Source organism: Apis cerana, linkage group LG8 (assembly GCF_029169275.1).
Source record: "Apis cerana isolate GH-2021 linkage group LG8, AcerK_1.0, whole genome shotgun sequence".
In the NCBI taxonomy this organism is placed as follows: Eukaryota; Metazoa; Arthropoda; class Insecta; order Hymenoptera; family Apidae; genus Apis; species Apis cerana.
This window is the reverse complement of record NC_083859.1, coordinates 10,466,839-10,494,343: the sequence shown is the minus strand read 5'-3', so window position 1 is coordinate 10,494,343 and position 27,505 is coordinate 10,466,839. Positions and strand designations below refer to the sequence as shown.

The 27,505-nt window shown below is 34.3% G+C and overlaps 1 protein-coding gene across 49 annotated transcripts in view; it reads left to right on the top strand.

Annotated features, from left to right (window-relative positions):
• The window catches only part of LOC108001532 (cAMP-specific 3',5'-cyclic phosphodiesterase), a 319,149-nt gene that overhangs the window by 263,223 nt on the left and 28,421 nt on the right, over window positions 1–27,505 (top strand). For 43 of the 49 annotated variants that reach the window (XM_062078820.1, XM_062078824.1, XM_062078822.1 and 40 more), the window contains 3 exons: window positions 19,470–19,571; window positions 20,682–20,746; window positions 21,532–21,644. In XM_062078820.1, coding sequence (XP_061934804.1) covers window positions 19,470–19,571; window positions 20,682–20,746; window positions 21,532–21,644 — 280 coding nt within the window. Of the gene's footprint in view, window positions 1–11,927; window positions 13,313–19,469; window positions 19,572–20,681; window positions 20,747–21,497; window positions 21,645–27,505 lie in introns of all 49 variants that reach the window. The other 6 variants (XM_062078828.1, XM_062078829.1, XM_062078830.1 and 3 more) reach the window with 2 other exon arrangements.

Below are 27,505 nucleotides of genomic sequence, written 5' to 3'. Positions count from 1 at the left end.
TTCCAATTGCCGTATCAAATATACATTCGCTGTCCGCGCTTCACATTGGTGCCTGTTACATAAACGAGTTCGTACAGTGGAAGGAAAGAGAGAAAGGATAAAACCGTCGCGCGAACACACGTAAATCGCGGAGGAGTGGGGGTGACACTCGTGACACTCTCGTCGAATCGAAAGGATCGTAAAGGATCGTAATATTTATAGATTACGGCACGTTGTGTAAAATATTAAGTACGTGTTCGTTTTTCGTTGCGAAAAACATCGGGAAAAAAGAAAAAAGAAAAACGCAGTAAATTTCAAATCTGCCGGGATTGCGTAGTAAAAATATATCCAGGAATTTCTGGAATATTTCGCGGGAATACGTTCGATATATTTGGAAGTTTTTTTTTTATTGTCCTGCGAAAATTGTTAGAACTGTAGAAAAGTGTTTGAATTTCCGCATACGATGTTAATTTTAAAGTTTTTATCGCGTGCATTTTTTTCTAGGTTAGGTTATTCTTTCACGAGGAATTCTTCTCAAATATTTCTGAATATTTTTCGTATTGTGCTGTACGATTGCTGCGATAATTTTTCACAATTTTTAAAAATTCCGCGTAGAATTATTCGAATAAATACCTCCAACTGTTTTTATTACAATTTTAAAAAGTTACGCGTATAATTCTACGAACTTTGTTCAACGATTTTCAATTTTCGATGACTTGATTCTCGACACAATTCTATTAAATATTTAATCTCGAATCATTAAAATATCACGAAATCATTCCACGTTACTCATCTGTGCGATGACACGATTTCGAAGCTCGATTTCGATTGATCGGGGGAGGCAGATACGAGTCGATGCTTTACGGTCGCACGGCTCGTTAAACGAGCTCGTCAACCGCTGCCCAAATTAGCCGAGTGCAGTGGAATTCACACGTGAAAATCGGTCAAAGCTGAAGCTCAGCCATCGAATGCGTCAGGTAGAAATGGAATCAAAAGCGCGTCAGCAAGCGTCTGATTCGAATCGGATTAAAAAAAAAATCTTTTCGATACAACAATCTGAAAAACGATTTTGAATCGATCGAACTTCAAATTGTGTCAAAACTGTACGTATCTAGCAATAATTGATGGTAATAATAATTGTGCAATTATCAAATACGAGAATCAAGAGTGAATTGCAAATCCGAATCTGATCGATAAATTTCGAAAAGTTGGCCAATATCTCGAAAAACTGATTTTTAAATTGATCGAAACTCTGAAAATCGTTATAAAAGTACATATCCATAAGATAAATTATCAACTTTTGATAATTGAATTATTCCAACAAGTATCAAGCATGTTTTCAAAATATTTGGAAAACAATTCTTCGTTGGATCTATTTTATGAAAAGATAAAATAAAAGTTTTTTAAAGTTAAAGTTCAGCTATGTAAGCGATTATCGATATTACTTTAGTATTAATAATAATTAATATCTGTTATGTATTTATTGAATCGTAAAATCGAAAATTATTTTGAGATTCGTGATTTTCACCCGCTTCTGAAAATTCAATTGTTCTCGCAAGCATTTCAAACTGTTTAAAAACAATCCAACACGCAAAGAGATCCAAGTTTTAAATTTCAATTTTAGCGACGTAACATATAATTCGTGGCATCGCGGACGCACGTTGAAATTGAAATAGATTTAACCGCCAACGTTTGATGCCGATTCGAAAATTCACTCTGCCAATCGACATAATCGCACTCGAAAACTTTTCCACCTTCTTTCGCGGGCCAGAAATGATTTCTGCCCACCAGTTTTGACAGTGGAAATGAATTTTCGTCGAATTTTCTCGTTAATTGGCTTAACTTTCGAGAACTCGCAAAAGGGGCTCTCGATGATCCTCCCGGATAAAGGAAGGATCTCCGTCCATTTTCCTATTTTTCTTTCAAATTGGTTAGAAAAAAAAATCGATCGACTCGACACTCGATACTCGGCGCATCTCGCTCGATTGGAAAGCGCGGTGAAATTGAGGAATCGTGGCACGATGAGTGGAAGTAGGTCATGAAAATAAACGAAGAAGCAAAGATAAACCGTTGTTGCTGAATGTTGTTCAGGATCATCAAATTAATCGATGTTGACGATCGATGAGAGATCGAATATTGTCGCAATTGCGAGGTGGCGTGACAGAATGAGATAAAAAAATAAAAAACATTTTGGCGAATTGACTGTGCTTATAAATATATAACGTAAGAATGATTATCAGAAGCTCGACGATTTAGCTCTGGTATTTTTATTTTTTTCAACAATTTCGATTTGCTCGAAGAATGGAAATGAATAACGACGAATCGAGTGCTCGATTCTTTTTTCTTTTTTTTTTTTTAACTGGGAAAATTTATTCATATACTTGTACGCTTTCCGATAGCTGTTCCATTTGTCATCCCATTGAAAAAAATTACAGCGGGTAAAGAAGAAGCGGGGGAAAGTGGTGAAAAATTCGGCAAAAATTGTGCTCGTTTGTCAACCTTGTCCTCGTTCTCTTCTTATTTATGAGCAACGATCGAGGATGTTGTCTTGAAAACTTTTGTTGGAGAAACGTTTCGAAATTGGATAATTCAAACTCGATAATTTCTTTGAAATTTTAATCATTAAATTTCCATATTCATATCATATTCATATCATTTCATATTATCGACAAAATTTTTATATTGATGAATCTCGAAAACGAATTTTAGAAATTGCATTCGATAAGAAAATATTACTCTTTGCGGAGTAAGAATGAGCAGCAAGAGCTAAGAGTAAAGTAAAGCAGCAGAAAAGATTTCTTATTTTTTTTACCCATATATAGTATAAAATAGAAGATCGTTGAAACATACGAGATTAGATCAGGAATCAGAAAATGTTGTCGAAACTTTATACCATCAATACACTTTAATCTGATCTAATTTAGATTAGTTATTTTTCGTATCCAAACTATACGTATTTCGTTTTCGAAATTGATAATCTTCGATCCACCACGATTCCCCTGAACTTTCACAACGAAGATAACGATTCGAGGCGATGAAACTGGTCGACAGAAACTGGTTATCTACAAGTTATTATAATAAACATTATCAGTCCACTCTGTCCACTTGGAATATATATCAATCCCATATCGAATTCGTCGTACGAATCGTAGATCGTCCTGGCTTTAACTTAACTATTGTTCAAGCTTGCTCAAGCTTGTCGTCACACTATGATTATGATTCATTGTTGACCGAGTCAATCGACGTAGTTAATCAATTCTAAAAGATCTTGCGTTTTCGAATTTCTTGTTTCATCTTTGGTACTGAAGAAAGCTGTTGATTTTTTCTTTTCCTTTCGGTTGAAAATTATTCAATTGATTGAGTTTTTAATTTATAATATCGCCGAGGTTGTCGGTTATGATTCATGGTTGTATCGAAATAATTTCTCACCAGAGGATACATGGCAAAGTTTGAGCACCTGATTGGATCAATATTTGAGTTTAATTGAATTTTTGATAATTTTCGATCGAGTTTATCGACGACAACTAGTCCTCCTCTTTCGATTTTTATTTAATCTTTGACACACGAGGAACAGAACTTTTAACTCGATTTCCAGGGACTAATCGAATTTTAAATCGATCTGAATCCAACGATCTCTTCTTTCTCATTTTTTCTCGATGCGAATAATTAACCAATTCATTGATCTTCGGCCAAATAACCAAACCTCATCGAACGTTCGTCCCCTTTTTCGTATTTATTTAAACCAACTTCTCGATAGAGACTTTTATTTTATTTAGCTTGAATTTTCGCTCCAACCTTTTTCTTCGTCGATCTTTTATTAAAGCAATTCTCCCGAAATAACGATCGATAACTCCATTTCGTAAATTCACGACGCTTGATTCGGATTATACGATAATCGAAATTCCTTAACGGCTTATCGGTGTTTTAAGAGGGAAATGCCGATAAGCAAATTCGATTTCTCGATTTTTAAACCAAGGGAAAGAAAAGTGTTGGATCGATGAGAGATTTCTATGGAAAGATGGATTTCTTTTGAAAAAATGTATTTCTTGGAAAATTCAATCTATCTTGTGCAATAATAATGATTTATCGCATACTCAATCTTTCATCGTAAGTTATATTCAAAGATGTTTGTTGAACTTTCTCTTATCTAATAACTAGTAAATCATCGTATATTCCAGTAACTACTATGCTTCCTCGAAATTCTTTAACTTGTGATTTACAACTTCTCCGGTATGAATTACAAACTTCGTTCAATTTCAAAACTTAAAGGTTGCTCCTCCTTTGTCCATCCCAAGGTGTAATTGAAGTGGAAAAATGGTTCCTTGGTCAACAACAACGTCAATTTCCTGGGGGAGAGAGGGGAAAAAAAGTTAATTTCCACAATAATTAGTTTCGAAGCAATTCCTTCTTTCAAATAAGATTGAATAAAATTGAATTCTAAAAAGCAATTTCCTCAATGGAGGAGTGTTACAAGTGCAAGAAAGTGACAAATAAAAATTTCTCTAGTATCTAGGGAATTTTATTACGAATTTCAATTAATTAAAAAAGAAAACCTGTACGAATTTATATCTATACATACCATGATCGACGTGTTAAGATTATTTTTAGGTTAGGTTATTCTGATTTTTAATTCCTTATTCAATTATAAATGGAATCAAAATTTTATGACATATACGTACGTTGAATTCAAATAGAAAGGATATCCTAGTTTGATGGAGAATTGCGGAAAATATATTCAAATTTGTTTCACAGTCAATTTAAGTTCGATTCGATTCGACAAAAAGTTGGGTTAGATTGTTTTCTCTCTCCCCAGAAAATCCATAGAAGAGGATCAGAGGCAGATCTTACGAAAATCGTGCTCGTACCTTTGCTCGATATCGAAAATCTAAGTTTTCTCAGATAAGCGTTCGCCAGATAATATTCAGCTTTATCGTACACCAAGTGGAGCGTTATCGAGCCAGAGTCAATATCGATGAGATTTCGACGCGTGTTTCATTTATGACGTCTTTCAACATTCAGAAGAATATTCGTATGATACAAATTTCGTGTCTTCCTGAATTATTGTTCCTGAAAATTTTCTTTTCTTTTTTTTTTTTAAATAATTTCATTGGCAAACAATTTTTATATTGATTTGTATCGTTGAAAATTATTATTAGTATCGGTAGATGATAACGTTGAAAAAAAAAAACTTTCATTTCGTTGGAAATAACGAAATTATAGCACTGAATGTGATTAAAAGTTTAAAATTCGATACGATATAGATTGGTAATTAGGATGATTGGTTAGTGATGATTTCTGGCAAGTATCATTCCCGAACAATGAGAATTCATTTCTGGCAAACGAGATTTTCGAATCTCTGGCTGACCCTAAAATACCAATAGATTCCAACCGGTTATGTAATTTTAGTTTTGGCCGAGCGTAATTTCACGAAGCACCTGGCTCAGCCGTGGTCGCATTTGTTGGCAATTGTTGAGGGGGTATATTTCATGAAGATATATCGAGAAACACGATACGAAATTCAAATTTTGAAATTCTTCCCCGAGTTCCAATAATGGAATTTTATTTCATCGCGTAATAATTTAATTTTGAATTATTATTTATCGATGGTAGATGGAATATTTCTATTACTTTGTTATTAGAATTATCGAGTCTGACGTATTATAAGTTTTATATCGTCCCGTTTATTTTAAAATGTTATTTCAAATAACAACGATATTAATATATATATATATATTTTTAAAAGTAAATGGTTTAAACATCGATCGAGCATCATATCAATATGATGAAAGAAATTTCCCCCTTGTTTACCAATTAATATGTACGTCGATATTATATTTATTAATATTATACATATATGCACATATATTCTTACTTGTTATTAATACACGGTATCGTAATATGACATATCTGATAATCTCATTTATCATACCTGGAACTCATTAATTCTTTCACAATATCACAAAATATCTCCATCATTTATTAATCCCAACTTCGATTTCTCGTTATGTATATTATATCGACTTGAACGATTGAAAAAAGGAAAAAGAAAGAAAAAAAACGTTTAATCGTTTCAATCGAGGAAAAAAAACGAAAACAAAAAAAAGACCATTACTAGGCGTGTGCATACATCTCCGCTCTGTTACCGGAAACAGCTTTACAGGCGTCTATAGTCTAGCCATAGTAGAAAGAGAGAGGATTCCTCTTGAATTACGTCAACGCTGAAAAGGTCAACTCTCTTATTCTCTTCCCTTCTGGTTCCCCTTGGATGCGAAAAAGAAACGCGTTACGAGATGATTTTGTAATCGAACGAGCCTCGATTCCTTTTTTTACCGTGGCCGAGAGACTGGCTTACTCGAGGACACCTGATTGCATTATAAATTCATTACGTGAAGAATTTTAGTGGAAACTCGGTGAAAATATCCCATCGAGCGGATATTTATTCGAAAACTCGGTCACCTTTTTTATTACTTTCTTTGTTTGTTTATTCTCTCGTCGCATGCACGAAATTTTTAGAATTCGTACATATATATATATATATGAATATACGAGAGACGAACGAAGGTTAATCGTTCGGTTGGGGCATCGACAGAGAAGTGTAAACGCGCTGGTGGTTTCGCGCAGAAAACCGTTTTCTTTATGTATCGTGTTTCACTTAAGTGGTTTGCATTAGGAGTTTACATTATTCTTTGATGGTCCGTAATAGCCGGTCAAATGGATCTATTTACATTGCGTTTGCATTATTGGACCTTTTTCAAATTTGTCCTTACCAATGTGTTTGTTGATCTCTGAATTTTTTTGTTTGACAATAGTATCTGATTATCGATTTGAAGTTGAATGAACTAGGATCCGAATCTTGATCGACTTGATCCTGAAGTTTCCACCGCAAAAGTCGTATTTCTCTTTCCGTATAAAATATACAAGTTACAAGATCATCTTTAGTACGAAATGAAACGAAGCTGGAATTTCTTTGATAGAAAATTTTTCGTAAAACGTATTTTCCGTGCCAATTTATTCGTTTTCGTTTAATTTAATTTTCCAGGAATAATTAATCCGATTAAAATGTTCCATTAAACGTTTCGTCCGATTATTTTTCTTCATGATTTTTACATAGGGGTATATATTAAATTAAATATGAAAAAGGTTGTTTAATCGGCATATCGGGAGAGCCACGTGCTTCGCCCGACCGAGTTGTTCACACCGCTTTATATTTCCAGGGAAATAGGCACGTGTTGCTCGTGAATGAATCGACCGATATCGATCGAATTAACGATATTCCATAGGATTTCGATAATCGAGAAATCTTTATTTCGCGAATGTTGAACGCGTATAAACGTATATCGAATAATTTATTCATCAATATTTGATAAACAGAGATATACGATATTTATCTAAAAATAACCGTGAATGTATTTTTCATAAAGGCTATTTCCGATATTTTTCAATCTTTTTTTTTTTTTTTTTTTTCCTCTCTTTATGAATCGCGAGGTTATGAAAACAGTGCTTAAATTTTCATATTCGATGATGCTTTATAAAAAAAAAAAAAAAAGAAAAAAGAAGGAATTTTATTTTCAATATATGTACTTAACAAAAATGTATTTCAAACGTTTCAAATTTCAAACGTTCGGGTTGATGTTTTTTTTTTTATATCGTTTTGTATTATTTTGTATCTTTCTCTCGATTCATTGTTCGTCTCGAAATTCTTCTCGAAAAACATCACAGGAAGCGAATACCAATCCGTGTCGTTGTTGCATACCGGTTCTCCTTGAACATCACACGTTAATTTTAACGTGCGATAACTCTGGGAAAACCAGTTATTGGAATGTTATTTTACAGTATTATCTGTTTAGGTCATATATCCGACAGTTTGATGGAAAAGTATCGGCCACTCGAACTGGATGTATCGAACAAACGACTCGTGCAACGAGTAAAATTAAATCTTGGTGTTCGTACACGTCACGATTCGAAATATAAAATTCAATAATTAAAATTGCTAGACGCTTTAATGACTTTTAAAGAGCGTTGAATATTTCATACGGATAAGGAACGAAAGATACGAGATAAAATTGTCTATTCAAGTACTCGATGATTTTTTTTTTTTTCCATTTTAATCCGCCCGTGAGAAATTCGTCTTGTGACGCATTTCGTGTCGTCATTCACTTGTTCAGTCGAACGTGATGCAACACGCCGTGACTAAATTCAAATTGGGACGACACGAAATTTTTATCCCTCGACAGATTTGTTTTTAATTTGAAAATCTGTCTGTTTTGAATAAGCGAGACCAATTTGTAACTATATTTCAATATATACATTTCGAAACGATGCTTCGTTATCCGCAATTCTATAAATACATTTTCTTTGCATCGATTAAAAAAAAAAAATAAAAAAAAAGATATAATTTCCAAAGGAGCTAATGAAATAAAATTTCCCTCTTTCATCTCTTAAATCCACTCTTCGTAAATATTTTTTGGCTTCATTTCATTTTGTGCACGATAATAAATCTTGTGACGAGGAAAAGTCTTCGAAAACAAAGAATCCAATGATATATACAAGATGTCGTAAAAATGATAAAACATCCGTATATTTATTTATTCATATAATCGTGATATAATTCGATAAAAGAATATTTGTTCACATTCGACACAGTTTTCTCGAGACACGTTGTTCGGATTTGCTCCGTCGATGGCAGCACAAGTAGCCAACGTTACTAGGCTACGCGATTGGCCAGTGTTCTTTCGTTAATAACTCGTTAACGAAAGTTTTCGCAAAGGAAAACGTTGCGAGAAATTAACCTCGAGAATCTTATCAAGTTTATGCTTCGTTATTTTTGGAACACTCTGTATATGTTTTCGTTCTCAGACAACATTGAGTATTTAGATCAGATGTCGTTACGAAAGGAATAATAAATGAAGACATATCGAATACAGATTATGCTTGTTTGATCGTTATTATTCTGAAACCGATGCAAATACTCGAAAGGATCGAGAATGGTCGAACAGATGTTGAGCAGAAATTTACAAAGATAGAGAAATGTTCGTAAGAATAGATATTCTTAGCGGTTGAAAAAGTATCAATGGGCGAAATGATGCAATCGTGATGAAATGCAATCTATCCGAACGATGGTAGTATTACGTACCATCAAAGAACAATATACTCTCCTAAGTGCAAACCTAACGAAGCGAAACGTAAGAAAAATTTGTTTTCTCTAATTTCCTGCAATTTTCTTCTTGTTCACAAAACTCGGCCACCTATCGATCTTTAACGAACGATATATTATTTTTCATTCGAGATGACTCATTTTGCATATAACGAAATCTAACCTACTTTCCTTTCTTATAACACGAATAACCTCTCTTTCCTTCCCCCTCCCCCTTGCCCTTCATAATGGAATCAAACTTCGATGAGATTACGAGCTTCTCCACGAGTGCCTCCACGTTTCGGCTCGATCTCGAATTCGAAATAAGGAGGAAACAAAGGAAGTTCCGCTTTTCGACTTCCCCTCTCCTTTGTGCAACGACCACCGCTCGATATTCTTTCTCGATTTCCTTCTCGATGGGACTTTTGTGTGTGTTTCACGAGTCGCAACGTTTCGACGTTCTTGTACATATACACGTATAAACAGGAAACAATATTTATCACACGCGTAAAAGAAATTTGACTCGTATGCAATTTTTCTCAGTAAAGATATTTCCCTTATTTTTCGTGATATATTCACGTTTCGTTTTATAGAGAAGAAAATCATTTTGAAATTTTTTTCCTTTTTCATTTTAATTAACCAAGAACGGTTGGGGTTCATTATAAGAACCGAGGCGTTTTGTGATATTTGGAAAGCTGGTGATGGTTAAATAGAGATCGGTTATTCTCGTCGACCCTCCCACTCTTCGAAGCTGGCTTTGATAGAAAATAGTCGGTTTTTTCGGCGTAACTGATGGAATAAAAAGGTTTTTTTGTAGGATTTCGAAGTTGGGAATTGAGAGATGGAAACCCTTTGTGCTATTTTAAATGGTGGAACAGTTTCGTTGGGAGTCGTATCACTTCCAAAATTTTGTACGATTTTTTGTACGAATTTTACGGGGAGGGGAAGGGAGGGGGGATACGAAGAATGGAATTTTTCGTGTGACGATAACGATCGTTGTTTGAAATTCAAATTTTTGCGATTTTGTTCTTCTTTTTTTTTTTTTTTTTTTTTTTAATAAAAAAGAGTGGGCAATATCGTGTAAAATTTTATTACAAATTTAATTTTCTTCAAAATGTAATTACAAGTGCAACGGAGATTCCCTTTCAGAATTTCGAAACTAAAATTGGCGATGAAAGCTTTTTGGAGTTTTTAGTTAGTAATTTAATTTTTTTATGAATCTATGGATGTTAAAATTTCTTGCTAAAATTTTGATATCAAAAAATGATCAAATCATAAGCGTATATTTTTCTTGAAGTGTTATCTAAAGTTTTTTTTAAAAAAAGTTAAATGAATTACAATCGATATTTTATATTTTTATTTCCCGTTTAATAATAACATGTATTTAATTTATGCGTTTAATTATATTTTATCAGATAATAATATAAAAAAAGTTTTCGGCTAAAAATATCCCTCCACCTATATTCAAAATTTATTTTTTACCGCCTATGCAGATATTTTATTCATGAAAATTTTTGATTCCACTTTTAAAATTTTTCCATTTTAAATTTAGAAATCGAGGAACCGAGTGTGAACATAATAGCAATTCATGACTGTATCGCCCACGATCAAAAGATACGCGATGCTAACAAGCCTTTAGCCTAATTAGTTTCATTTTAAGTTGCTACTTGTCCCAGTTGATCCAACCGCCCCCTATAAAATTCACCTATTGTTCACCACACTGGATGAACACTTCCACGAACGAAATTTATAGCGAAATTCCTTTTGATATGTGATAATATCAAAAATCTAAAAATGATGAAAAAATATACATATATATATTTACGAAATATTCGTATGATTTCAAAGACGATAATCTCGTTGGAAATGTGGATTGATGGCGGCAAAGAGGATCAAATTGCCTCATAAAGATAGAATGGAGTATGTCAAATGACAGCAATTTCATTGACAATCTGAAATTCAGACCACACGTGATTTGTCGAAGCGCCCACGCGACGACCGTCTTTTCGACGAGCATTCCCTTTGAAATTGAATCGTTCTAATGAATCCCCCGGACGGAATAAACAAAAATCTGGCTGCTCTTCATTTGCTCGTTTGAGCTTGAATCGGAGGAAAATTGAATTTGTCCTCTTATTCTTTTATTTCCTATCAATTGTTCGAAACGTTTCCTTAACGAGAATGGATTACTTTTTTTTTGTGGCTCGTATCGAAATTGACATCCAAGTTTTTTCTTTTCATTTAGGGAATTTTCTTTTTTTTTCTTTTTAAATTAATTAATTTTTAAATTTTTTTTTAAATATTTCATTGGAATTGGACCACGTATTCTTGATCGAGGACGATGAATCGAGTTTTAGCGATTGTTGGCAAACTTTGGTTTCTAGTTGATTAAGAGAGTTTGTTGTGTACTTGGGGGGAGCATAAGTGTCGTAGCCTCTGTAGTTTAGTTGTAAGATGAAGTAGCAGAGTTTGTAAGTTACGTAGAATTCGATCGTTAAGAGGGAAGAAGTGTTTCCAAGAAGAAGTTAGATTGTTAAAGTTCCGATTACGAAGTTCATTGCGGATACCGATAAATAATAAGTATGAGCGTAGGTAGATAGGTTAGAAAAAAAAGAAAAAGTACATTAGAGCTTTTCTCAAACGAATTAGGAAGATATTTATATATAATTTTAATAATAAATAAATTTTCAGTTTTTCCAGAACAGCCAAAATGAAAAATTGGTCTAATTTTTGTACTTGTAAATACGTAAAATTTTACATAATAATTAAATTAAAATACTTAAAATTTTTTATCTCTCTCTCTCTCTCTCTCTCTTAGATATCTCATCATGTTCAAAATTGCAATGTATATTGAATTCCAACAGCTCAGTGATTTGTGAATATGTGTTTGTGGAAGTGCTAAATAATGAGAAATATAATATTCATAAGATGAAGTGAATCTACAATAGAACATTCAAAAATAAGTGTTTCCATGTTTAATCAAGATGTACATCATCATACAATTTATGTGATTCATTGATTATGTGATCAGTTTAGAAGTGTTCTATGAATCACTTCAAAAGATAAATAATTTAACAACCACGTAACTCAAGAATGAATTAACCTCAAGAACTTTTAGGCTGAATGCCTGAAACTTGTCTAAATTGTGTTATTTACAAAAACTGCACGACCACTTTAATTAATTTTATACTCAACGTCTCTTACTCACCATCCGTACTCATCAAAAAAGTTCAAATCAGCAACTAAAGCAATAAAAGTCCAGATCTGCAATTAATCCTTTAAAAATCCAGATTTGCAATTAAATCACTAGGAAGCTCAGATCTGCAATTAATTCTTTAAAAGTTTAAATCCGCCATTGAATCATTAAAAGTCCAGATCTGCAATTGGATCACTAGGAGTCTAGAATTGCAATCAGTCCTTTAAAAGTCCAGATCTGCAATGGGATCATTAGAAGCCCAAATCTGCAATTGGATCACTAACAGCCTAGAATTGCAATTAGTCCTTTAAAAATCCAAATCTGCAATAGGATCATTAGAAGCCCAGATCTGCAATTGGATTACTAAGAGTCTAGAATTGCAATCAGTCCTTCCCAGATCTGCAATTGGATCACTAGAAGCTTAGAACTGCAATTAGATCCTTTAAAAGTCCAGATCTGCAATTAGATCCCTGAGGGCCTGGATCTACAATCAGTCAAGATCCAAAATCTTAGATCTGCAATATTAAATGATAGATCTGCATATTAAATCTAGATTTGGATTACCAAGAGCCTACATTTTGGATCTGCAACAGAACCATCAATAGCCCGGATTCTTGATTCTAGCATTCATCCATCATCCAGCTCCACTGTCTCCAATCTATCTGAAACACATCCTGCGACAATTGAATGCCTCTTTAACGCCTGGAATGATTCAGAAACGAGAGGACACAATTGGGAACGAGTTGGAATGTGGATGAAAGTGAAGAGCAGAAGGATCTAACGATGTCTGGCTCGAGTGGCGGTTTAATGGATTTCCCAGGGTCCACTGGCGGCCTGAAAAGATGCGGCGGTGGCATGAGTTCACCGTCCCTGGCCGCTGGAGGGGGGGGCTCGGTAGCTTCCGGGGGGCTGCCTCGTACTCTGTCCGCTTCCGCCCTCCGGTTACGACCGTCCAGGAAGGCTCTCTTCTGGGAGCAGTGCTTCGAGTCGCCGCCAAAGAGAGACTTGTAAGTGGACGATGATCGTTATAACGGTTCGGTCGAAGACGGCTTAGAAATTTCTATCTGATTTCCACACTCTTTCGAGATGCTTCGCTCTAGACGTGTAATTAAGAAAAATTTTTTGAGAGACTTTTAAGATATAATCGTGGCTCTTTAGATAGGAGTTTTATTGGCATAGAGGGAACGACGAATGGTTATGAATAATTTTAAAATAGAGTCTTATTAGTCTTCTTAAGACTCTCTGAATTATAAATGGACGATAATAAGGTTAAGAAGGTATAAGAAGGCATAAGAAGGTATAAAAGGATCATATGAATTGTTTTAAAATTGAACTCGTGGATTCGTGAATAGATTAATATTTTAATACTTTTTTTTTTATAGGAGAGTTTATAATAAGAATTAAATTAAACGAGAAACTGAGATTTTTAAGGATTTGTGTTGACAATTAATATTATTAATAGATCTTTGTGAAACAAATATAAACGTTAAAAACAAAAGAAGAAAAGAATTGAAAGGGAGGAAAGATTTTGAATATTTTATCTTTGAACAATTGAACAAAAACGAGAGGTCCATGAGAGATAGAAGAAAATTGATAATAGATTCTACGAACTGAATCTTTTTATCGCACAAAGAGATACAATTCAAGAGAAGATTCTTCTGGGTTATCTTTGAAGATTTATCTCGTTTCTGTTGAATCCATTCGCAGATTCAGTTTAATAAATCGATTAAAGATTATAACGAATATTCCATTGTCGCTAAATAACGACAACGTCGATAATCGTTTTATCGATTTTTCGGAACTTAATCGCTTTATAACTCATGGATAAAGGAGACACGGATAAAGTTTGATTAAGCTCGATGCTGTTTCGATCGGTCTATTCTTCTAAAATCTAATTGGATTATAATTGAAATTTATTTTTCATCGAAAATAAAATGACGTTCGCACGAGGTTTACTCAATCGATAAATCGATAATCCTCCTTCGATAAGAATACCGAGAAGCTGTATTCGATCGTAATCTCTGATAAATGCTCAAACGAGCAAGTTAAACGTAATCGTCGATACGAATAATATATTTACACGACACAAAGATTTTTTTTTTTTTACAAATGTGAATCAAAATATCGTTTATATTTGGGAGAAATTACTTTTCTTTTATCATCATTTTATCTTCTTTCGAAGTACTTGGAAAATTTGTGAAGATTGTTGCTGGTATTTTGAGAAAAGTGAATTTTTACGGGCGACGATCAATTTTTCCTATCGACAAATTTTAAGGCAAATAATTAGATAAGTAATTCGAGATGTTTCGCAATCCCTAGAATTCCGTATTAGAATAATTGGCCGATGATCAAAGGATTCATTCATGAACACTTATTTAACCTTAAGTTTATCGGTTTGAAATACACGCGATAATGAATCGAGCGAATGGATGTCACAGAAAATAGATCTGCACTTTGGACAAAAGCCAGAAACTCATTTAATGCTGTCCACTCCAGTGGCTATTTCCAAATCTGCTCAGTTTGCAATCCTTTTGCAAAGCTAAATAAAAATCGTTACTTTGAATCTGTTGCAACGATTGTTAAACGCTATGGAATTTAAGGGTGAATACATCGATCCATTTTTCTTTTTTTTCAAATAAACGAAACTTCGAGGGAATTCGTGCTTTTCTTTCTTAATTAAAATTAAAATTAAAACTAATGAATTTTCGAGATCTGAAAAAAATTGGAATGCTAAAAAAATATCCTATTTCCGGCCAATAAAAGCGATCGTAATTCGGTTAATGATTTGAAAAAGAAAATTTAATTTCAATAAAACGATTGTTCGAAATTGAAATATTACACGTATAGCAAAGATTTACCTATCTGTCGATCCGTTCTGAATGGAATTGAAATTGCAACTGATGCGTTAATCACGCTTTCATTAAACAGGCTTCACCGTGTCCAATCGAATTATTGTTTTTGCTTAACGAAACGCTATCATTTCTGAAATGTAATTTTCACCATTGCAAGATTATAATTGGATCACCATTCACCTCAATGAAGCTTCAATTTGTACGATGAGGATGGTAATTGGAGCGAGATGATATATATATATTTTTCATTTTTGTCGAATTACGCGTAATAAAAGAGAATTAAAGTAAATAACGTTTCCAACCAACGTTCGTTCACTTCGAATTTCTTTCGTTCTAAAGTGTTTTAATATTTCGATCGTTTTATTTACACGTACTTTTTCTCTTTCCATGTACGAGCAAATTTTCCAACCATTCTATTTTTCCACTTACTCCATTTCGAAATAAACTTCGATCTTTTTTCTTTTTTCCTCTTTTGCAAAACGCATTCAACAAGTTCCCGTAGCCAACATTTCGCCGTTGGTTAAACCTCCTCCAGTAAACACGAAACACGAAACGAGTTGTTCGTGCGAAGTTTACGCAATCGAACAACTCGTGCGTCAATCATATTCCACATATTCTCGATCTTCTTCGAAAAAAGAAACAATAAGTGGATACGAGCGGGTGACACAATATTTACGTGCGAAGCAGATGGAATAACGTGGATTATTTCTTTATTTATATCATGGAATAGCGAAGAAAAGAGAAGATGGACACTTTTTTATTATAGAACAACGGGAAGGGATGTTTTCGAGGGTAGAGTGAACTGTTGTAAATATTTTTAATTAGAGATTCATGAGAAGGGAGCGGGGAGAGAAAGGAGGGCGAAGGTGAGCTCCCTCATGGAAACACGTTCTTTCAGTAGGATGACCTGGTTGGGATTGGAGAACGATCTCCCTCTCTTTTTCTTCTGGACAGTTTGCAATCCTCCTGCATATCCGCAATGTGAAATTCGTCTTTTTCGATTTTCAACCGCCATCGAGAAAATTATTATAAAAAAATCTGTCGAACGTTTCATTTCATCATTCATATTAAAGCATCGAGACAAAGAAAATGATACATATATATATCGATTCTTTAACGTAGCATGTAATAAAGATGCGGCGCATTTCTTCGATCCTCCGCATCACGGACTAATCTGACATTCCAGCATCCCCTTCTCTTTGACCAGCGACCATAAACATCAAAAATCACCCTCAAGAGGGCGGTATTTACCATTCTCGAGCATTCGTGGCACGCGTTGACCCAGAAAACCATCTCCCCCTCCCCTTCCTCCCCAGCCCTAGTCAATTTCCCGATCGTGGCAAGCGGATTCAACGGCTCGAATCGAATAAATACGAGGATAAGGCCGAGGATTCTTGCACGTAATAATGAGTTTTAAAAAAAAAAAAAATCTTATAAAAATCTAGACCAGATTCTCGTTTCTCTCGCGATCCCCCCTCCAAATCTCTTCTTTTTTCTTTCGATTTAAATAAAGATAGGGATAAATAGGGAAGATTGTTGGTTCGCTTAAGAAAAAAAAAAAAAAGGAAGAAGAAAAGTGGAAAACCAATTGACCTCTCGTGGTGGGAAGATTGCACACAAGACTTGTATCCAAGTGTCATTTGATCTTCATGGAAGGGCGGAGGGGGGAGGCACATTTAAGGGCAACCTACTTTCCTCCAGACTGCACAGATTGGGTTGATTGATGTTCCCATGTTGGAACATCTTCTGCTCGAGCTAGTTCGACGAAGGGTACTTTGACACGGAGAACTTGTAATCCTGATGAGATTGGGGTCGCGCCCTTGGGATGTAACGATGATTGGACCAAATATATATACATAGCAACTAACAGATTAAATCATATTTTATTTTTGTCATTCTTTCTTTGAAGTGAAAATAATGAAAATCCTTTTTTCTTACCATTTTCTTTCTTTAAAATAATGAAAATCCCTTCGACAAGGAGAACTTGTGATCCTGATGAGATTGGGGTCGTGCCCTTGGGATGTAACGATGATTGGACCAAATACATATACATAGCAACTAGAATAAATCATATTTTATTTTTATCATTCTTTCTTTAAAATGAAAATAATGAAAATCCTTGTAATCCTGATTGGGATTGCATTGAAATGACGATGATTAGACCAAATATATATACATAGCAACTAGCAATATAAATCATATTTTATTTTTATCATTCTTTCTTTAAAATAATGAAAATCCCTTCGACACGGAGAACTTGTGATCCTGATGAGATTGGGGTCGTGCCCTTGGGATGTAACGATGATTGGACCAAATATATATACATAGCAACTAGAATAAATCATATTTTATTTTTATCATTCTTTCTTTAAAATGAAAATAATAGAAATCTTTGTAATCCTGATTGGGGTTACATTGGGGTTGAAATGACGATGAATAGACCAAATATACATAGCAACCAGCAATATAAATCATATTTTATTTTTATCATTCTTTCTTTAAAATAATGAAAATCCCTTCGACACGGAGAACTTGTGATCCTGATGAAATTGGAGTCGTGCCCTTGGGATGTAACGATGATTGGACCAAATATATATACATAGCAACTAGAATAAATCATATTTTATTTTTATCATTCTTTCTTTAAAATGAAAATAATGAAAATCCTTGTAATCCTTTGGGGTTGCACCCTTGAAATGACGATGATTAAACCAAATATATATACATAGCAACCAGCAATATAAATCATATTTTATTTTTATCATTCTTTCTTTGAAATGAAAATAATAAAAACCCTTTCATATATTCATAACAACTAATTTATATATATATATATACAATTTCATTGACTTTTCATTTACCCATTTTATATCGCACGCAGTGCGCAACGAAAAAAAAAGAAAAGAAGGAGAGAAAGAAAAAAAGGTGCAACAGGTAACTAATTATACCCACGCTAACGAGATTGATATCTATTTACGATATATCCACGTTGAAATATCATCGGCCAGCATATTGTATCTCCGATTTCCAACAAGAGCTCGGCCTGCAACTTCCTTTAATTAAATCATGCGCCTTCCCACGCGTGCACGTGCGTGAATTATTATTTCACGCTTTTCCCAGTGAAAATTATCCCCCCTCCTTGCGAAGGACAAAGGTCAAATCAATGACGCATTAAACTATCAATATATATATAATGATAAAAGCGTCATTCACGGATTAATCGGTTTGTGATCCCTGTTGATGAACAGGTTGCGCGATAGTTTGGGGCTATTTTTTTGGACAGAGAGGAGGAAGCTCTCTGGAAAGGAATGGTTTCTGTGATACGCATTTTATATAAGAAAAACAATCTCGTTTCGATTTCAATTTTTTTCTCAACGTGGTTTCAAGTGATTCCCTAGATACGATACAATGCAAATGTTGTCTGTAATTTTGTGTTTCAATAATTTTCGTAATTGCATATTTCGATTAAACCATGTTTGGATATGATCGATGGGAATCGAACCAGAGATTGGAATAGATTGTGAATCGTATATTGATTGATGATACGTTGGTTGACAAAAAAAGGAGTTAGAAATTTAATGGAAGGTGTAATTGGTATTGAATTAATGGTGCAATCGTCTTATTCGTGCAATTTTGTTTGCAACGATAATGGATCGTTTCGATCGGAGGAGGAGGCATTGATCGAACGAAAATATGTTTTATCCTATAATTGATTTGAAACGGAAATTGGCACGAATCGGGCCACGTGTTTCTACTTTTAGGTGTCCGCGGATGTTATAAATTTTACTGCTGCGTTGTTTTCGCTTATAAATAAATTTTCGATTGTGAAAGTTGAATAATTTCCAACGATTTCTTCGAATTTCACGAAATCGAAGGAATATTTTTTTCCTCCCTTTACGTTCCTTCCTCTTCCTTTACAATTTTTCATTTCAAAATTCAAGAAATTCGAAGAAACCAATTTCGTTTCGCGCGATGTTTTGTCTTCGTTGTTGTTTCTTCCCTTCCCTCTAATTTCCACTTAATTTTTCTCCGTTTTTCCATTCCACTCGAAACGGAAATTGGATCGATGGAAGAAAATAAAAACAAGAAAAGAATAATAAAGAGACTGGTGTACAGTTTGCAACCGTGCATAGAGAACGCCACACGCCTGCATGAATTATTTAGAGCGCAGCTTTTGGGAAACACGTTAAGTAAACGTCAAGTTCATTGCAAGCCTAAATGTTCGCCCATTGATTCTCCCCTCGTTGTATCACGCTTGACACATCGGCGAAAAGTAGAAGAGAATTGATCCTTGCCTCGTTTGATCTTGCAGCCATGGCGAGGACCTCATCGTCACGCCGTTCGCGCAGATCCTTGCCTCTCTGCGCTCGGTCAGGAACAACTTCCTGTCGCTTACTAATGTGCCCACCAACAAGTGAGTAATCGATTTCTCGTAAATTTAAAATTTTTCATTTTAAATTTTTCATTTAGTGAGTAAAAAGTAAGTTTATCTTTTTTTGATCTCTGTTTTTAATAGATAACGATTCAAAATGTTATTTAAAACGTAACAAACATTTTGGATAAGCGTTTGAAATTTGGAAAGGAATTGCAACAGAGCATCCTACGTATTGGTATTGAAAATTTGATGGCTCGGCCATTGTTGTTTGATAAAAATCAACTTACCATCGATATTTGAAATTTAATTCCAATAGTGATTGCATTTAGAGACTTTTCTTTGCGCATTGATACAAAGTGGAACTGCGAGCTGAAAGTTAAAATAAACGTATCGATGAAGGAGTTCCAAGATGTGTCGAGAGGAATCTCTTTTTCTTTAGTAGACTATTGAACGCTTAAAAACCTTATCCAATTGTTTGTTACATCGACGTATTGTTTCTAATTTTATCAGTAAATAAAATCTATTCTCTTTTTTTAATTATTCGTCGATTGTTAATTCGTTTAATTTTTATAAATTTTTACAAATATATGATTTTATAAAATCAAAAGAAAAATTCAACAATAATTTATTCTCCTACGACAATTGTTTGTTATATTGTTTCTAATTTTATCAGTAAATAAAATCTATTCTCTTTTTTTAATTATTCGTCGATTGTTAAATCGTTTAATTTTTACAAATCTACGATTTTATAAAATCAAAAGAAAAATTCAACAATAATTTATTCTCCTACGACAATTGTTTGTTATATTGTTTCTAATTTTATCAGTAAATGAAATCTATTCTCTTTTTTTTAATTATTCGATTGTTAAATCGTTTAATTTTTACAAATCTACGATTTTATAAAATCAAAAGAAAAATTCAACAATAATTTATTCTCCTACGACAATTGTTTGTTTCTAATTTTATTGTTTCTAATTTTATCAGTAAATAAAATCTATTCTCTTTTTTTAATTATTCGTCGATTGTTAAATCGTTTAATTTTTACAAATCTACGATTTTATAAAATCACAAGAAAAAAAAGAAAAATTTTATTCTCCTACAAAAATGGAAATTGATGTTAAACTTACTTCGGGATATTTTTATCTTCAGATCACGAAGGAGTAGCGGTGCACAGGGTAGCAGCACGCCGCAACCACGGATCTTGGCACCGGGGGGTAAGAATCATATTTTTTTTTCCAATTATTAATCAAATTACATATCGAGAATTAAATGGGAAACACTTACGTTTTATTCGAGGGTTGCTCCCACGAATCCATTTAAATGTATCACGAAAATTCAATTAATCTCCCTGTTCATTAAAGCCGGTTTTAAATTAGAAAAAGAGGAGATCTCGAGAGGGGATAGAATTATTCGCGTAATAGAAAGAACATTCCGCTCCTTTGAAAAATCAAATTCTCGAAATTGCTCCGAAAGTCTCGAGCTTTGTGTCCCCCCCACGTTTCACTTCCACGTGTCGTTTCTATTCCAACGTCAATTCGCTTCTCTCTTTTGTTCCCATTGATCTTCCCTCCCCTCCTCATTTATGCAACCTTTCATTCTTCAACGAACTTCAAGATTCCATTTATTTACTTCCATCTCTCTCTCTCTCTTCCTCCCCTCACGCGATCCTCTCACGTTTCTGAAAGCTATCGTAAGAAGAAAGGACGTAAGAACGATTTATCTATTTATAAATGTTTTTTTTTATTAATTTGATCGAAATCCAAGAAACGCATATTCACAGGTATCCCCTTAAAAAAAAACTTCCCCTTCAAAGATCGGTTCAATCGGATTCCAGGAACTTTCGAGCAACTTCACGACTCGACGAAAAAGACACGAGTTTTCCAAGTTGGCTCGAAAGGTTCTCGCCTCTCCGCCTCAACGATTAACTTCATCATGTTGCCAACAGCCCGTTTCCTTTCTCGACAGGTTTCAACCTCTCCCTTTGTTCTCTTCCTTTCAGAGGAAAACTACATGAAATTGGCGGTGGAGACTATGGAGGAGCTGGACTGGTGCCTGGACCAACTGGAAACCATTCAGACTCATCGATCCGTGTCCGACATGGCCTCTCTGAAGGTAAGACACGTTTCCTTTCTTTCTTTCGCGTGGAAACGTTGGGATCTTTCGGTAAATCGTCGCCTTCGAGTCGAGTTCAACGCCTTCTAGATTGTCGCGACAGTTTCGCGGAAAACGGTTAAGAGGAAGCGATTTGACGTGATTTGAATAATTTCGTGGGATTTGGGACACGTTGGAAGTTAGGATCGATTCGCGTGAGAGAGAGAGAGAGAGTGAAGTTTGGTAAGAAGTTTATCAGAAGCGGATTAAAATTGGGATTAAATAATTTCAATTTTTCTTTTTTCGAAGAATTGTGCGAATAAATGCGTACAATTGTGTTTCTTTTAGAAAAACTATTTTTACGGAAACGAAAAGCTCGTTTTCGAACAAAGGGAGGGAGCTCGTTAAAAATCCCGCGCTTTTAACGAGGCGCCATTTTGAGGACAGGTTATGAGATGGTTGTTGCGTTTTCGTTGCGTTTAATTAGAATAATCGAATAAAGGAGTTTTCAAGCAAATTGAAAAAAAATGTTTGCTAATTGTTATAGGAATTTTATATAGTACAGTTTTATACGGAAATACGCGGAAATTGATGATCGTTGAAGTAAAATATTTCGTGCAAAGATATCTGTTGAATTTTTAATAATTTTGTACAAGAGAAATTAATAATCGCGCTTCGTTTGTTCACAAAAATAAGAGAAAATTTATTGTTACGGATATTCTATTTTTTTTCTGTACAAAGTCAAGTTTCGTTACAATGTTTACCTATTATATTTCTTTGAAAAAAAAAAAGTAGATAGAAAAACAGTCGTCATGCCACCGATAATGATGATAAAAAAGGGGATAATTAAACTAATTAAGCAAATGTATTCAATCTGTTGGAAATTTACAATCGCGTAAACGATAAAAACGCCAGGAAATTCAACGTTCAATTACATCATTATTCGTAATGATACAAGGTATATCGATTAATGATACTTCCTATCGATGCAAATTCTTATTTTAATAATTTTAATTTTAACCAAGGACAAGAATAATAGATCCCATAATCTCGAAATATTCATTTTAATATCATTATTTTCTTAAAGATTATTAAAATAATTCAACTTGAAATAAAATCTTGACGAAACTCCATCCAATTGGACGATAAAAAGAATTTTAAATTTTTAATTTTTTTTTCAAATTCTTATTTATTAAATTTTAATAATCTTGACTTTAATCAAGGACGGACTAATAGATTTCGAAATATTCCTTTTAATATTATTTTTTTCGTAAAAATAATTCAACTTAAAATGAAATCTTGACGAAACTCTATCCAATTCGACGATAAAAAAAATTTTCAATTTTTATTTAACAATTTTAATAATCTTGACTTTAATCAAGGACGGAATAATAGATCGCATAATTTCGAAATATTCATTTTAATATTATTATTTTCGTAAAAATTATTAAAATAATTCAATTTAAAGTAAAATCTTAATGAAACTCTGTTCAATTCGACGACAAAAAGAATTTTTAATTTTCAACTTTTCAAATTTTTTTATCCAACAATTTTTATTCAACGATTTTAATAATCTTAATTTGAATCGAGGGTGGAATAATAGATCGCGCATATAATTTCGAAATACTCGTTTAAAATCATTGTTCCCGTAAAAATTATTAAAATTCGAATCATTGTTTATCAAAATTTTAAAATTAATATACAAAATCTTGACAAAATCCGATTCCATCGATATAAAAAGAGCTTTGATTTTCAATCATCTCCACGATTACATTTCATCGTCGAACTTTCTAATTTTCCCCCCCTGAGTTGTGATAACGCTCAATTTATTCAATTTTCAATTTATCGTCCGATTACGCAGTCCATTTCAAAAATCGGACTCCCCTCTAAGAAAACGCTTTCCTAGAGAAGATTCCGGTATAAATTCACGAATCACGTAGCCGTAGGGTCGAGGCGTCTCCGTCGCTTCGATCCCTCGTTTATTACGGCTACTTCCGTTATATATCCCTCGTCTTCGATGTATTTTCAATCGGGGGAAGCGCTGTTTGGGATCGAGGCGACTTTGACGACTTTCTGCTTTTCCCCTTCTTTTTTCTCTTCTTCTTTCGGTCATTCCCTTCTCTCTCTCTCTCTCTTTTTATTGGAAATTGTAAAGTATCGAAATTGTTGGGATTTTTAGAATTGAGAATTACGAAGAGCCTTTTGTTTCTTCATTTTATTTATTCCTGGATCATTGAAATTTTCAATGTCGAAAATATGAACGATACTGGGAATAGTCGGGATAGTAATAATTTTTAAAAACAGATTAAATTTATAACGCGACGTAAGTTAATGATCGGGTATACTATGAGAAAGGGTATACTCCAGAATGGAAATCAAGAAATATAAATTATACATATCAGACACCTGTGTATAGGTCGATAAAAGTTTCATTTCTTTTATCCGGATTTTCGTATTGAAACTGCACGCTTGCTTTCGAAAAGTTTATTTTTCACGTTTCTAAGAAGTTTTCCCTCCGCTGCACGTTCCTCTCTTTTATTAGTATACTTTAAAAATATTTTAAAAATAATATATATATACCGAATAATAATTTTAAATTAGAATACGATTCTACGGAATGAAAGAATTTAAAAGAAAAGATTTTTCAAAAAAAGAAAAAAAGCGATTCGAGGGAAATAAAACGCGGAAAGAGAAAAATCGTGAAAGAGCATGTTCTGAAAGCATTTCAGATTCAAATCGCGACCGACACACACGCGCGAAGAGAAGTAAAGAAAGACTGGAACATAAGAAAATTTATATAAAGAGCTTCTAACGTTGCGAGCTAGGATGAATTTCTAGCTACGGTCGAACGTTTGTCTAATCATTCTCAGGTTTATTGACACACGAATTCAGAAGGGACATTTACGACTTGTTTTCCTTCACTCACGACCTCGAAGAAAATTCGAGACCCGATATCTGTTTCTCCGCTCGACCACGAGCGCGCAATTCGTAGACTTGGGTTACGTAAGTCTGTTTCACGGTCAAGGCGATTGATAATGTAGATGGCGCTAACGAATGGCGACACGGTTCCAAGTTTTCTCCAAGCAGTCGAATTTTCTCAATTTTTCGCCTCGACATCGAACTTTGGAACACTGGAATTCTGGATTTCATTTTTTCTTTCGTAATTTAGCGTACTTCGACGGACGATTATTAGATCGCGAAGGATGTTGATATGTCGGAAATTAATTTGTGAAATTTTGTGAACGAGACCGAAATTTCCGAACTCTTTTGAACTCATCGATTGAATTCATGGATGAGAAAAAGAATGATCGTCTATTTTGATTTTATTCGGTTCAAGTTGAATTTAAAAAAATTTTCGAAATGGCTTCTTGGGCAATTTCTCTAGAACTTATCTAAACAGTTTCTTAATTATTTGAACAGTTGGTTAAACAAACTTACAGGAAAAGATTATATATGTATATTTTCAACGATCTTTCATCGCAAGGTCACGCCCCTATTACAAGTTTCTAAACTTGGACTGGAATTCAATAGTTATAAATTCCGAAATGGAATTTCCTACTTATTCTGTCTTATTCCTTCAAAATTACCTCACGACAGATAAACGAGATCTTTCGAACGAATCTCTGCGAAACAATAATCGAAGCAATAAAAACTACGAAACGAAATAAATCACCGTAGAAATCATCTCGATCAAGAAAGAAAGGAATCGATGAACGAGAGAGAAGAAACGAGTGAATCGCCAAAGATCGATGAGGGATGCTTTTCATTCATTCGTTAAATTTGCACGACGAAAATATCATTAAACAGAGCGTTCGTTGCACGTGGTTGCACAAGTCGAGGCGAATAAACGAGTTTTTCGCGTGACTCGAGGCCGGCCCTTCTTCCTCTCTCTTTTCTTTTTTCCTTCCCTTTTTTTTTCTCCGTGAAAAATCGATCGATCCCCGAATCAATTGACCTACATCGCGGCTCGTCATCAGTCGAGGCGCGTACATCGAATGCCGTGGTTCGCACGTGGACGCCACGAAACTCGAGTCGAGCAGGTGGCCGTTACGTATTCTTTATTTAGATCCCCAGCAGCCGTTCAACTCCCATTCTCCTCCTCTCATCTTCTCATCTGCAATTTCCCCTCCCATTTTAATCTCGGGTACTTTTTATCGATCGATTAAAAAGTTATTTTCTTTTTTTGGAGAGGGCGCTCGGATCGATGTGGCAATTCGATTTTATTGAAATATCGCTTCCTAAACTCTTTCTTACATGAAGGGTGGAATAATTGTGGGATGGTTAGATTCTTTTTAATTAGATCGAGCTACATTTGGACAACGGGAAAGAGGAATATTATTTTCAAAGTGTTTTCGAGGTTTGTGGAATACGGGGAAATGAGATTAGTTGGGGCGATTGAATCACGAAATTATTCGTTGAGAAATCGACGATAGAGAGAAAATAACCAATCTTTCTTTACACGTAACATTATATAAAAGTTTTGTACGTTAATTCACTTGAAATCATTTTTCAAGTTGGCTGTAAGAAATTCACCAAGGTTGATAAATGAATTGAAAAATGATAATTGTTGGATAATTGAACATTGGATATACACAGAAGAGGTATATGCGCCAAGTCGTTGGATTTGTCCGATTAACGCGATACTTGTACCACTTGATGTCGAACTTGATCGCTTTTACGTAAGATTCTCCTTCTCCGCCTCTTCTTTCTCCACGCTTTTTCAACTGTATCGCATAGATGGAAAAATAACACGCCAAATAATACACGATTTCGTTTCAGATGAGACAAATTGCACGATTGATACAATTATTATACGTAATTGTTGCTTGTTGCAATAGTTACATATATATATAGATTCGACTCAGGTATGGAAAGCAAAAATTGGAACGTGTGATCTCTTAGCATATTTCGATCGATGAGAACGTTGTTCTATCCATACGTGAATTGAAATTAAAAAATATTTCTTTCTTCCTCCCCTCCCTCTGTTTATTCAAAACAAAACGTGTTCGTTCGTTCGTCTGCCACGATATGAACTGAATATGAGACGCGTTTTTGAAAAGTATGGCGATAAGAAAGAAAAGGTCGCCATTTGGACCGACGCCAATTTTATTCTCGCAGAAATTCGGTGAAATTCTCGTTTATCTCGGATGGATCGTGCGCAGAATAGATTTCTCCTAATCTGTCAACCGTTTATTTGCTTTTCCACGGAATTTAGCTTCGTGTTTTTCACAGATTTCGGATGATTCGTGGCAATCTGTGATTCATTCTCTCGAGAATTGTCGCGAGAAGGGAATATTTTTTTTTTATTCTTCTTCTTTGAGAATGTAACAGTAAAGTTGAGTTAGGTTCTTTCTTAATTCAATCGCGAATTTTTGTCATTTTAAGCGAGATTAAGGAGACGACTTGAAAGAGGGGATCTCGTTGCAGATAACGTATAATGCAATTTCGCGCAATTTTCTCCAATCTTGCGACAATCCACTGACGAATCGCGACGAGAGAGATCGATAACAATTTCTTTCGCGATTGATCGAAATCTTTCAAGATATCGAACTGAATAGAAATAAATAAGCTATTTTTACACTCTGTAAGAGATCTTATCTTGTATTCTGTATAAAAGTATCCGATTATGTTACGAATTTAAATAATTTATTCGATTGGAAAAGGAAAGATTGTCTCCAGACAATTTGTATCTCTTTTTTTTTTTTGAGAAAAATTAATAGAGAAGCCTCCTCCCCCTTCTGCAACGACGTATAACAACGTTCTAACATTGTACACCGTTACTTTGTTCTAAATCCGTCCGTCAATTGCGCAACGAGGTTCTTAAAACGGCGCCACAGATAATTGATGCTATGATACTCTACTAGATACACGGGTGGACAGTA